This window comes from Mustela nivalis (genome assembly GCF_964662115.1).
Source record: "Mustela nivalis genome assembly, chromosome: 7".
NCBI lineage: Eukaryota > Metazoa > Chordata > Mammalia > Carnivora > Mustelidae > Mustela > Mustela nivalis.
The window spans coordinates 79,275,267-79,288,270 of NC_139026.1; the positions used below are offsets into that span (position 1 = coordinate 79,275,267).

Genomic DNA, 13,004 nt, shown 5'->3' on the forward strand with positions numbered 1-13,004 from the left:
TGTTTTAAATATTTATTGCTGTATTTGAAAATGACCAGAAAAATACTTGGCTTATCAAAAAAAATATAGAAATAAATTTTTTGTAGATCATACTTACTATTTCATTGCCCATATCCAATCAATAAAGTCTGTTAAGTTCATCCCCTAAATTTCTCTCAAATCCATTCACATCTCTCCATCTCTATGGGTGCCACCCTAGTTCAAAAAAAGCATTCTTTTTTTTTCTCCTGGGTGATTGCAATTGCCTCCTTCAATCACTTTTTCTAAAAAAAAATGAAAAAAAGAAAAGAAGTGAAAAATGAGAATAGCAAGTAACTTTTTCTTGATTATTCATAACCTCAATTGTGAATAATTCACTATAATATCTATAAATACCAAGTTGAAGTAAAATTGCTACTTTTCCTGTATATACATATTTACTATTTTTTATTCCTATACCAACAGATTCCTCTTGTCCAAGTGACCTCGTTTTCAAGTACAATATAAAAGCCTGCAATAAAACTTGTCGATTATTGTCAGAGAGATATAGAAGCTGTGATATAGAAGATGTTCCATTTGATGGATGCACTTGCCCTGATGGAATGTACCAGAATAATGAAGGGAATTGTGTTCCAAAATCTCAGTGTGACTGCTACATAAATGGCAAGGTCATTCAACCAGGCAAACTCATCAATATTAATAACAACAGATGGTATGGAAATTATATATATATACTTGTTATGACTTCAAAATCAAGGGACTGTCCTTTTCAGAGAAATAGTTTTCCTAAAGTCTTCCTTAGACCTGTCACATTTTATTAAAAGATTTTATTTATTTATTTGACAGACAGAGATCACAAGTAGGCAGAGAGGCAGGCAGAGGGAGAGGAGGAAGCAGGCTCCCTGCTGAGCAGAGAGCCCAGGACCCTGAGATCATGACCTGAGCTGAAGGCAGATGCTTAACGAATGAGCCGCCCAGGCACCCCAAAGATTTTTTTTTTTAAATTTATTCATTTGACAGACCAGAAAGAGAGCACAAGCAGGGGGAGCAGCAGGTAGAGGCAGAGGGAGAAGCAGGCTTCCCACCTGAACAAGGAAGCCCAACACAGGGCTGGATCCCAGGCCCCCAGGATCATTGACCCGAGCTGAAGGCAGAGGCTTTAACACACTGAGCACCCCGACCTGTCACATTTTAAATATTGTATTTCGTATTGAAGTTAGTTATTGCTCCCTTTAACCTAAAGTGATCACTGCATCATAATGCCTCTAACTGATGTATTCTACTCTTGTTTGGTTTTAAATACCAATAGAAAAACATTCTAGCAGTATGCATTCTACATACATACATACAGAGGATGCAAAATGATTTTATGTTCAGACCATGCTTTCTAGTTGTATCTCAACATTCATCATTCATCATTCAACAAACAAGCACTTATTAAATAGATATTTGCCATGTGCCAGGTCTTGTGATGAGGGCTGGAGTTTCAAAGATGAATAAACACTGTCTTGGACTCATAGAACCTTCCTTGTACATTCCTGTAATATGTACAATGCAGTATCTTATAACTGGGTACATGTTATATAGCTTCTGGGGTGCTGTGTCTCACTCATCTACTTGTGATAAAACTTGTGAGTGAGGGATTAAAGTTGCTCTAATGGTGTATTAAGAAGTAGTCATTGGAGTTTGAAGTTTAAATCAAACTTTCTTCTATTTCCAGTGTCTGTCGGGATGGAAATTTTCTTTGCCAGACTCCTATTAGTTCAGCCCAACGTAAGTATTGAAATCATGATGCAAACTTAATAGATCTGCTTGGGTTAAAATACGCAGATCAAGAGGCTCTTGATTAACAATTTCTTTTATCCTGCAGAGAATTGTTCTGGAGGGGCTGAATATGTTGACTGCAGGGGCCCGAGGGCACGGAGAAGAGTTGACAGTAAATGTGGTGCTTGGAACATGCCTGGTTTTGATGTAAGTACCATGACATTGCCGTTTAGCCTTTTCAAACTTTTAATTGTGTCAGCATAGAAGCAAACTAAAACATCAATGAAAAATAATGAGAAGGTCATATATACTGTTTTATTTTGATTTGTCAAATATTGGCTCTAAATGTATATGTGGTTTTTATATTTATGTATTATAAATTAATGCTGATACTGTGACATGTTAAAGCAGTACCTTATGGTGTATATTCTATATTTATTCCCATAGGAGAACTTGCCTTGCAAAGCTGGGTGCTACTGTCCAGTAGGCATGGTTCGAAATTCTAAAGGGAACTGCGTCTTTCCTGAAGACTGCCCATGTTCTTTTGGTGGAGGGGAGTATGAACAAGGAAGTGTTACCTCAGTTGGCTGCAACAACTGGTGCATAATAAAGAATTTCTATTTTATATATTTTGGATATTAGAAATTATAGTCTGCTCTTATTTTTATAAGAAAGAAGTTGTTCTTTGGTATATGTGGAAAACAATAGTCAAATATAGTTTAAAGTAATTTTTTAAATAGAAATTTTAATTTTTAAATTGTTTTATTAAAGTATAGTTGACATGCAATATTATATTAGTTTTAGGTGTACAGCATAGTGATTCAACAGTTATATACATTAAGAAATGCTCATCACAGTGGTGTAGTTACCATATGTCACTGTACAAAGTGATTACACTATTATTGACTACAGTCCCTATGCTGTACTTTTGAAATAGGAACTGTATTTGGCATTTTGTGTGGTGAACATCATATAGTATAATGAAGACAATTACAAAATTTAAATCAATACAGAACAAGGCCTTTTGTGCTTCTTTATAAAAATACTATGAGTATGTGAATCTTGGCATAATTTTTTTAAATTTTAGTACTTGCGTAAAAGGATCTTGGAGCTGTACACAAAATAAATGTCAAACCGTCTGCCACATCTATGGGGAAGGTCATGTTAGAACTTTTGATGGAAAAAGTTACAGCTTTGATGGTCTCTGCCAATATTCATTTGCTGAGGTAATGACGAATGTGTTTTATCACAGTTATTTTTTTAATACTTAATAATAGTTACTTATTTGTAGATTAACTCTGGAGAATTTTACTCTCAAAATGTGAAATTTTAAAAAATGGTCCCTTAAAAGTTTCTCAAAGGCAGTAAAATATAACATCATATCATGCTGACTTGGAAGGCAGTAGGCCTAGATTTCAGTTGTAGCTCTCCCATTTCTCTGATGCGACTATGGGCATATTCCTTAATCCCTCTGTGTCTCAGTTTTCTTATCTGTAAAATGGAGAAGGAAATTGCCCCCACTGGAAACCAAGTTAGGGCAAATACTGGAGCACATACTAAGTGCTCAATAAATGTTAGACATCCTTATTTTAACAACAAGCACTATCAGCAAGAATGACAGTTACTCTTTTATGAGCACTTCTTTGCCAAGCAAGTTTATTACAATTAATTATTACAGTACAGGGGAAAGGTTATAGTATTATCTCTATGATGCAGATGAAGAAATTGAGATATAGAGAGGTTAAGCAACGTGAACTGCTAAATAGAAAATGCCATATTCAAACCCAGATCTCTGTCATTCCAGAGTCCATGCTTGTTACATGCTGCCACGCTGCTTCTAAGTCACATCTAATTGCTGAAATTTGGATTATTTTGTATTTATGCCTTAGGTTTGTTTGAATGTCGAGCTTCATAAAAACCACTAAGGGGGAGAAAAACACCTTTATCTAGCTATTCACAGAGTCTATAAATAAATCATTGATTATAAATTACATTATATAATTTAAATTCTTAAATATATATGTACATACACACACACAAACACACCCCTATGGTATAGTTCTGAACTTGTGTACAAGTAACAGGAAAAGGATCAACTGAAGACCAGTTAACTAGGTTGGAGTCCAGCAAGACTACCTATCTGTATATATGGTTAAACTCTTGTATTTTGGAAATTCCATGGTAGTTTATTGAGTTTAAGTTATCACTATCCAAGAATTACTTGTTTGGTGCCAATATTGTAATGGAGTTCCATGTCCCTGGTATTTATAAACTATTATTATAATTTACTTCTTAAAGGATTATTGCGGTCGGGAAAGTGGCACATTCCGTATTTTAACTGAAAGCGTCCCATGCTGTGAAAATGGGCTTACGTGCTCAAGAAAAATCATAGTTGCTTTTCAGGTAAAGTACTGTTTCTCTTTGTGTACTTTTTCTCTCAGATTTTGAGTGGCCAGATAAAACTGATATTATCATGTCTGTTTTTTAATTTACAGGATCAGAATGTTGTCTTGCATGATGGTAAAGTAACAGCCTCCAAAATTACAGAAAGTAAGGACTGTGGGCTCACTGAAAATACATATTCCGTACATACCGTTGGCCTGTACCTGATTCTAAAATTTTTAAATGGGATAACCATAATTTGGGACAAGAATACAAGAGTTTCTGCTATACTGGATCCTCGCTGGCATGTACGTATATCATTAATAAGTGATTAATGGGCAAAGAAAATAATTTCTGTTTTTGAGAATTAGAGACAATTCATCTGTAGAAAGAGAGAGTGGTAGTTTCTCTCCGAGAGCAAGTCCTCCACATTTATTGTGTCTCATCATGAAACATGAAATATACTCAAAGATGATAGAATCTGATGAAAAATAAATGCAGTAAACCTGAAGCATTCTAGTTTAACTATGCTTGGTTACTTGAGATTATTTTATAATACGATTTTAAGGTAGCTGGTGAGTGTATAAAATTAAATGTATTTCTTGGAGCAGATGTTCTAAGAACCTAAGAGTATACTCCTCTGTGTTTTAAAGCTAGTAAATAGAACTAGTTTTTAACAATTCTTAATACATTTATCTTAGTTGATAGATCCTTTTGTGATACAGGATGTCTTGGATTAAACAGGAGCAGAATCTTACCCACAGATTCTAGTTTTCTTCCAAAATTTGGAGTTGAAAATAGATTTATGGTAGGGTCATCTGGCTGGCTCAGTCAGCAGAGCACGTGACTCTTGATCTCAGGGTTGTGAGTTTAAACTCCACATTAGGGGACACCTGGGTGGCTCAGTTGGTTAAGCAGCTGCCTTCGGCTCAGGTCATGATCCCAGGGTCCTGGGATCGAGTCCCACATGGGGCTCCTTGCTCGGCAGGGAGCCTGCCTCTCCCTCTGCCTCTGTCTGCCTCTCTGTCTGTCTGTGCTCTCACTCTCTCTCCCTCTGTCTCTGACAAATAAATAAAAATCTTAAAAAAAAACAAAAAAAATAAATAAACTCCACATTAGGTGTGGAGCCTACTGAAAAAAAAATAAAATAAAATAGATTCGTGATACTATTTTTAATCATAATTTCCTCACCCACCTGTCTCTATATATGACTGTCGTGCAGCTTACTTTGTCATTTTCCTTTCTGATCTCATCTCTCAATATATCTATTTCGCTGGTACAACCTACCTGTTAATTTCCCTTTCTGATCTCTGTAGGGCAAAGTGTGTGGTCTTTGTGGAAACAACAATGGTGATCTCAAGGATGATTTCATAACAAGGCATTCATCAGAAGCTATTGGAGCACTGGAATTTGGAAATAGTTGGAAAACAAGTCAAAAATGTGCAGACACAGCAGCACAATATTTCCCATGTGACTCAAACCCATACTGTAAAGCCTGGGCTGTGCAGAAATGTGGGATAATCCGGGACAGCATCTTCAAAGAATGCCACCACAAGGTAGTATGGCTCTGAGAGCAGTAACCCACACAGGTTTTGCTCCCAGAAACTCATGTGTTATGCTCTGTCTAGGTGGACCCCGAAGCTTACCTAGAAGCATGTATTGAAGAAGCCTGCTCATGTGACATGGAGGGGAAGTATTTGGGATTCTGCACAGCTGTGGCCATGTATGCAGAGGCATGCAGTGCAGTTGGAGTCTGTGTCACATGGAGAAAACCAGATCTCTGTCGTAAGTCAAGTCCATATGTTGTTCTTTAAAAATGTCATTAAGTAGAATTGTTTTGTTAGAGAATCAGTCTTCCCTCAGATTTCCTATAAAATACACATTCTTGTGCCTAAAAAGTTTTAAAAATATGTTACTATGTTAATGATGGGAAAACTACCTATTTTAAAACATACACCCGACACAACACATCAAGTCAATTTTTGTTGCAAAAGTTCTTATGTTAACAGGGGAACAATGAAACACTGATGGAAAATATCTCTTACTGACACTTACATGAACAATGAACTGTTGACTTATCTGAGAACTGTCATATATCTGTAAACATTTACCACATCTACTACTTTGGGTTGAAGTCCTCAGACATTGTTTTAAAAATTTTACAGAGTGCTAGTCAAGACAAACTGTAAAAGGAGTGTAAATGGAATCTTGATATATATGGAATGTGATAAATTTAGTAGAAATCAGTCAACTCTCTCCCCTTTAATGGAAAACATTATGAAAGTATTATAAATGAAAAATACTGATATTGAATCCACATTTTATTCCATTTATCATGCAAACCGTGATATTGAAATTTTTAGTTACCTCATTTAGGAATGGTTATTTACATACATACTAAAAGAGCCTGATTTTCACAGAGATTTATTTTTTTAATTTAAGCTTGAACATTAGAACTATGAATCTGGACTATGATCTTAAATATCTCAAAATGGAAAAATCAATGTTTATTTTCTACCTCAAACCAACCTTAGAGTGAGATGTCAAAGGAAAGTGCTGTTTTGATCCTATATGCTTCCTCTCCTTTTTCATGAGCTTTTGTGGCTCATATGGCAATTTGGATAAAGCCAAAAGGACTTGATGAAACAGAATGATATACTATAGGTCTGTTTATTGTTAATATTATTCAAAATCCCTTTTAAAAATGTTGTGGAAAAATGAAAGTGAAAATCATCATATAATGAATGACAATAATTTGAAATGATTCAATTATAGCTGTTTTCTGTGATTATTATAATGGACCCGGCGAATGCAGTTGGCGCTATGAACCTTGTGGTACAGTAACCACAAAAACATGCAGAGATCGAGTTATTGGCCAGAAATTTTCTGCAGTTTTAGAAGGTAAGGTGTATTTTAGTAATATCCTCAAAGTAGTGCAAATTATATTGATATTTTACAACTGAAAAATGTTATTCATTTCTGCCAACTCAGAGTCTTACATTTTGTAATTTGATGAATAGGTATTTCTATTGATTATGACATTAATATTTGTACATTAGAAACATTTTCTCTAGACATAAATTGTCTATTTAATAAGGTAGGGGAGAACATAGTGGTAGGATCCCATTGTCGGTTTTTATACCTTTCATTAGACAATATAATTGGTTGAGAATGTAGTTTCAGAATGCAATGTATAATATAGTCCAGTTAACGCTATCCCACACTTAAATAGCTCTTTCTTCTTACCATTACATATCTCGAATGGAAGAAGTGTCAAGAAAACAAGATGATGCTTAAACTTCCCAAAGTCACCTCTGTGTTAGATTCCAGGCTTTGAAGCCTTGTCAACTCATTTTATTATGGCGTTTGGATTTTTGTCTCTCCTTATTAAAATAGATATTTAGAACTGGCTTTCACATTTCAAGATACGTGTTTATCAAAACCTTGTATTATGTTCAACATCATGCCATCAATTAAGGTAGCAAATCGTTTTAAAATACTTTAGGAAACATTTTAGAAAAAAATTAATCAGCCAAAATTTGTAAGTTCTTAGTTCTTTGGTTAATACTCCATTGCAGGAGGATCTGAATCCTGTTCAATTTTTATATTTTCACTAAGAATGTGATGTCGTGTTGCTATTATCTACTTCAGTTCATGTGACCACTTACGTAACTTTACAGACATAGAGGGTGATATGACAAGTTTCTGGAAATAGAAATGAACCACGGTTCATTTTTCATACAGGTTGTTATGCTAAGTGCCCGGATAATGCTCCTTATCTGGATGAGAACCTCATGAAATGTGTCCGTTTATCTGAGTGCAGCTGTTTCTATAACGATATCGTACCAGCAGGTGGAGTGATTCAGGATGACTGTGGGAGAACATGGTACATTCTCTACTAACTTTCCAATGAGCTATTCTGTTTCTTATATTTCTTACATTTTCATTCAGAAAAAAAAATTTTAAACACATATATAAATTTTAGCTCTCTTATTTTTAAACGAGAAGGCCTGTATTAGGTTGAGTTCTTTGTCAGTTATGCTAGTTATTTTGAATTTTCATGAAATCCATATATCAATAAATGGTTTGTTGAATCTTATAATACAGTTGATAGGACAGAAAATGTCACTTGTAATTTTAGGTAAGAAGAAAGTTTTGATTCTGTAAGTGTGAGATCATGTTTATAGGCTTCAGACAGTGACATGGAAGCAGAGGTGAAGTCTAGTCTAGAGGTGCATGGAAATTAGTGTCATGTTTGAAGCTGTAAATGTAGGAACCAAATGTAGGAACTATTTTTTTACTGCAAAGCATTCCTTCAGGTACCAAGATTGCCTCAGTGAAATGAGTATGAATAATAATACAGCACATACACACAAATAAACATATTCCTGGGGAAACGATGATTTAATGTGCTCTTAGCTTTGTTTTGATTTTCATGGTTAAACAATTTGTTGTTTTAAATTTGGGAGGTCTATGTAATAAGGAGTTAAAATTTCAACCCCCCTTTTTTTTTTTTTTTTTTATACATAACTTTCAGCTATTGTATCGCAGGAGAATTGGAGTGCAGTGGTGGTGAGTTCTTGTTTTTTGCTGGAATTAAATTAGGGAAGGTGAGGTAGAGGCTGTGGGTTCTTTTTGGATCCTCAGCAGCAAAGGAGTGAGTACTTGGTGGTTTCGACTGCACTTCCCTCAGTGGTTTGGAACAATTCCACTGCAGTGTATTTGTTCATGTCCCATCATTTCAAAACCAAGGTTGCAAAGGCATTTCCAACAGCTGGGAAACAGAGACAGTTCTGGGGCTGCATGGCAGCCCCTGCCTATCTGTGGGCTCTGGGAATTAAGGGAGTGAGACATCAGTCCAAATTGTTTCAAAAAGGGATGGAGTGAAGGGTGAGGATTAGATAGACAGAATTAAATAATTGAAGGATCACTCATGAGCAACAGAGATTTTTTTTTTTTTAAATTTCCTTGACAGACAGAGATCACAAGTAGGCAGAGAGGCAGGGGTGAGCGAGAGGAAGGAAAGCAGGCTCCCTGCTGAGCAGAGAGCCTGATGCAGGGCTGGATCCCAAGACCCTAGGATCATGACCTGAGCTGAAAGCAGATGCTTTAACCCACTGAGCCACCCAGGCGCCCCATCAACAGAGATCTTAAGGATAAATCTCAATAAGCTTTAAGAGTACATGAGCTACTCCCTGTCTTGTATTAGAAATTGCAAGAAGTAAGATAAGATACTGATAATTCATGGGCAATTTGAGATTTAGATTTTTCCACAATTTTTCATTCTTGTTAATAATAGTAGTTTATCATAATTTCAGATGCTTCTTCTGCAAATTCGACACTCACAGGTAAAATCATTATGGTTTACAATGTGTATTTCTGATTTCTTTTTGTAGATAATGCATTATATTTTCACAATAGTCTGTGCCAGTTAAAAGTATTTTGGTAAATCTGTAACAAAAAAGAATGAACAGTTACTAAAGAATCTCAAAATATTTCACTATACTTTTGTGTATTCAATTAGGAATATGATTAGAACATACAGTAGGTAATGTATGCTTATTAGTTAAATATCATCATCCAGAGCTTGACATTTTTAGATAATAAATGGAACAAATGGAATAAAAATGAGTTAAATGAGTTAAATGTGGTCTTGCATGAAGTAAATATTTTGAAGTCATGATTACCCTGGGAGGTAATTTGAAAATATAGAAATAAAAAGTTCGTTTCTTTTTCTTAACTCATTTATTTGCTGTCAGCTATAAGAACATTTCAGTTATGTCTATTCAAGTGAGTATGGACAGAATGCAGTTTAACTTTAGTTGGGGACTTGTAATTTGCTGGCAGTATAAGTATACTTATGGTTGCTGCGGTTTAGTTATATATTCCTATCTTGTGTGATTCAGGGTGGGGTTTTATTTCCTGTAGATCAATATTCAGAGATGAATATTGTGCAATTAAGAGATAGTAAAGTAAATTGGAACACTTAGATTTTGATAATATATTTAAAATTGTGTTAAAAATGCTTCTTAAATTTTAGTTATTATTGATCACTTACCTAAAGCTAAGGTATCACATGTCAGGGTTCTGAACCTTATTTCTTGGCTCTTAAATAGACCTTGTGAGATTCCTTTGAGATTTTGGCTAGGTGGTAATAACAGGAAATAGTTAGTTTTAGTGGATATATAATAAACATATAGTTTTATTTGTGTTGACATAATGAGAGATTATTTTATCACTTAACCTCTGAATACAATTTTAGAAATGTTTCCTTGGGTTATAGTAAGTGGTTTTTAAAATAAATTTCCCAATAAAATTATTTAAGTAACTTACTTTAATAAATAATTGCCTTTACACAGTTTGTACTGCAACAGTTATCCGCATATTAACCACTGAAGCAGCTTTAAAAATAAAGTTTGCTTTTTATCTTCTAAATTGGCAGCAAATTGATTTTCAATTCAGGCAATTTGTCCCTTTTTTCAGACTTGTTTTTCTTTATTTGTTTACTAAATGCCAAATAGAAGGGTCTCACCGAATTGTAATATTAGCGAAGAACATCTTTCCTATTCAGAGGATGTGTATCCTCAAAAAAAAATTTCTGCATATTGCTGATTTGGAGAAAGTGAAGCAAATCCTACCACTAAAGAAAATTGTATGTTAAATTCTTTAAAAATAATTTATAACTTCTCTTTTATTAATATCAAGGAATCTTAACTTTAATTGAATGATTTCTAATAAAGTAATAGCCAAAGGAGAACAAATGTATATTCAGGTGTGTGAATATTTCATAAATGAATTTAACTCTTACATTTAATTATTTACTTACATTCTAGATATTATGTGAGCATATCTCTAAATAAATACTTTTAATTTTGTCTTTTAACACAATCTAACATATATTTCCAAATATTTGTCTCCTTCTTTGTATAGCAATTACATCAGTAACCAGTAGCTCAGGCTCAGGTAAACCATAATCTTCAACCACAACTTAATCAAGAGGGCATTAAAAAAATCCAAAACTTCCTTTTGCAGTATTATAACTTTATAATGACATATTAAGGGGAATTTTGTTTTGTTATTAAGAATGTTTTAGAGGAACATTTGGAAAAAATGTTATACAAAATGATGTTTTCTTGACCTCTTACTGGTGGTCTACGGATTTGAAAGATTCAATTCTACATTTTAACATCTAGTTACCTGTATATTATCAAATTTCTTTAAAACATTAACTTCAAGTTTATACATTTTATATATGAATGTAGATGTTCTCAGAAACATAACTTTTTCTCTATACAAATTAATTTTCCATTGTTTTCTCTAATTCAGCAGCTTCCACTCCAGTGCTTACAAGATCAAGCAGTGAAACAATAGGTAAATCAGAAAGTTTATAAATTGACAAATACAGTTTTATGTATATTAAAATAGTTTTTTAATCTAAAACATATTTTATTTCTTTTAAAGATTTTATTTATTTAACAGAGAGAGAGAGAGTGAGAGAGGGAATTCAAGCAAGGGGAGTGGGAGGGAAAAGCAGGCATCCCGCCAAGTGGGGAGCCTGATGAAGCACTCGATCCCAGGACCCTGGGATCATGACCCTAGCCGAAGGCAGATGCTTAATGACTGAGCCACCCAGGCGCCCAATCTAAAACATATTTTAATCGACATACCCACTCATTTTACACTGGTCTCCCCCCCCCCCAACTGAACACTGTTTCTCTTTCTCCTGTTATTTAATACTTTCTCTATTTTCTTTTTTCTAAATATATGCATCTAAGAGCCCCTGGATGACTCAGTCAGTTAAGCACCTGACTGTTGATTTTGGCTCAGGTCACGATCTCAGGATCTTGGTATCAAGCCCCACAGGGCTCATTACACTCAGCAGGGAGTCTGCATGTCCTTCACCCTCCCTTTCTGCTCCTTCCCTTGCATGTGCATGTGTGTGTATGCTCTCTCTCTCTCTCTCTCTAAAATAAATAAATTGAAAAAAATCTTAAAACAGTATATATATATATGTATTTAAACACAATATTTTTTATTGAGGTATAATTGACATAAAACACTGTTACTTGCAAGTGTACCTCATAGTAATTCAGTGTTTATATATAATTGCAAAATGATCACCACAACTCTAGTTAACATTCTCAAAGTCTCAGACCATATTTTGCCATCCCTGAATTCCCAGTTGTACCTAGTTCCAAGCATGTATCCAAGTATATATATATATATATATATATATATATATATATATATATATTATATATATATTTGTAGAAAAAGTGGATATTTCAATTTACCTGTCCCAAATTCATAATTCATTGTTTTTTTTGTGGGGGAGGAAGGCACAGAATTTCTGGTGAAGCTTAGATTATTAGTTAGATTTACTTATAGTGATAAATCTTACACTTTGTACATTTTATTCATGAAGTTAATATTCCTTCTCTGAAACAGAAATATTGCAAAATGGAGATTATTTTAGGATTCTAATTTTATGTCATGATATAGAATTATGACTATAATTTTGGGTACTTTGGTAATTCTTAGTATTGTCAGATTTATATGGTGATTAATACATCACTCATACTCAAAGGGCAAGAAAATATCTCAAAACTATCAGCAATTCACATTATAGGATACCATTAAAAATGCCCAGACTAACATGTTTAATTCTCACCAAACTTTCCCTTATGTAATATCACTAGCGTTCCTGGCTTGTTCAGTGTAAGCCACGGAAAGACTGACAGGTTTTAGAGGCATTTTCCCCTCGTCTATAATTAAAAATTTACTTGCCAAGGCCTGGTAACAATTTCATCCCAATAATTCTTCTGAATTTTTCTTATACACTGCAGAATAATTTCCTGGATGCATATGGACTGAATTTC

General features: G+C 34.3%; 1 protein-coding gene across 10 annotated transcripts in view; it reads left to right on the plus strand.

The window, feature by feature from the left end:
* Positions 1-13,004, plus strand: part of MUC19 (mucin 19, oligomeric) — a 345,513-nt gene that overhangs the window by 41,772 nt on the left and 290,737 nt on the right. For 8 of the 10 annotated variants that reach the window (XM_082740734.1, XM_082740726.1, XM_082740728.1 and 5 more), the window contains 15 exons: positions 445-691; positions 1,700-1,752; positions 1,850-1,950; positions 2,191-2,342; positions 2,831-2,969; positions 4,042-4,146; positions 4,239-4,433; positions 5,442-5,681; positions 5,754-5,910; positions 6,901-7,026; positions 7,870-8,011; positions 8,663-8,697; positions 9,444-9,473; positions 11,056-11,088; positions 11,452-11,496. In XM_082740734.1, the coding sequence (XP_082596860.1) occupies positions 445-691; positions 1,700-1,752; positions 1,850-1,950; positions 2,191-2,342; positions 2,831-2,969; positions 4,042-4,146; positions 4,239-4,433; positions 5,442-5,681; positions 5,754-5,910; positions 6,901-7,026; positions 7,870-8,011; positions 8,663-8,697; positions 9,444-9,473; positions 11,056-11,088; positions 11,452-11,496 (1,800 nt within the window). The remainder of the gene's footprint in view (positions 1-444; positions 692-1,699; positions 1,753-1,849; positions 1,951-2,190; positions 2,343-2,830; positions 2,970-4,041; positions 4,147-4,238; positions 4,434-5,441; positions 5,682-5,753; positions 5,911-6,900; positions 7,027-7,869; positions 8,012-8,662; positions 8,698-9,443; positions 9,474-11,055; positions 11,089-11,451; positions 11,497-13,004) is intronic. The other 2 variants (XM_082740727.1, XM_082740729.1) reach the window with 2 other exon arrangements.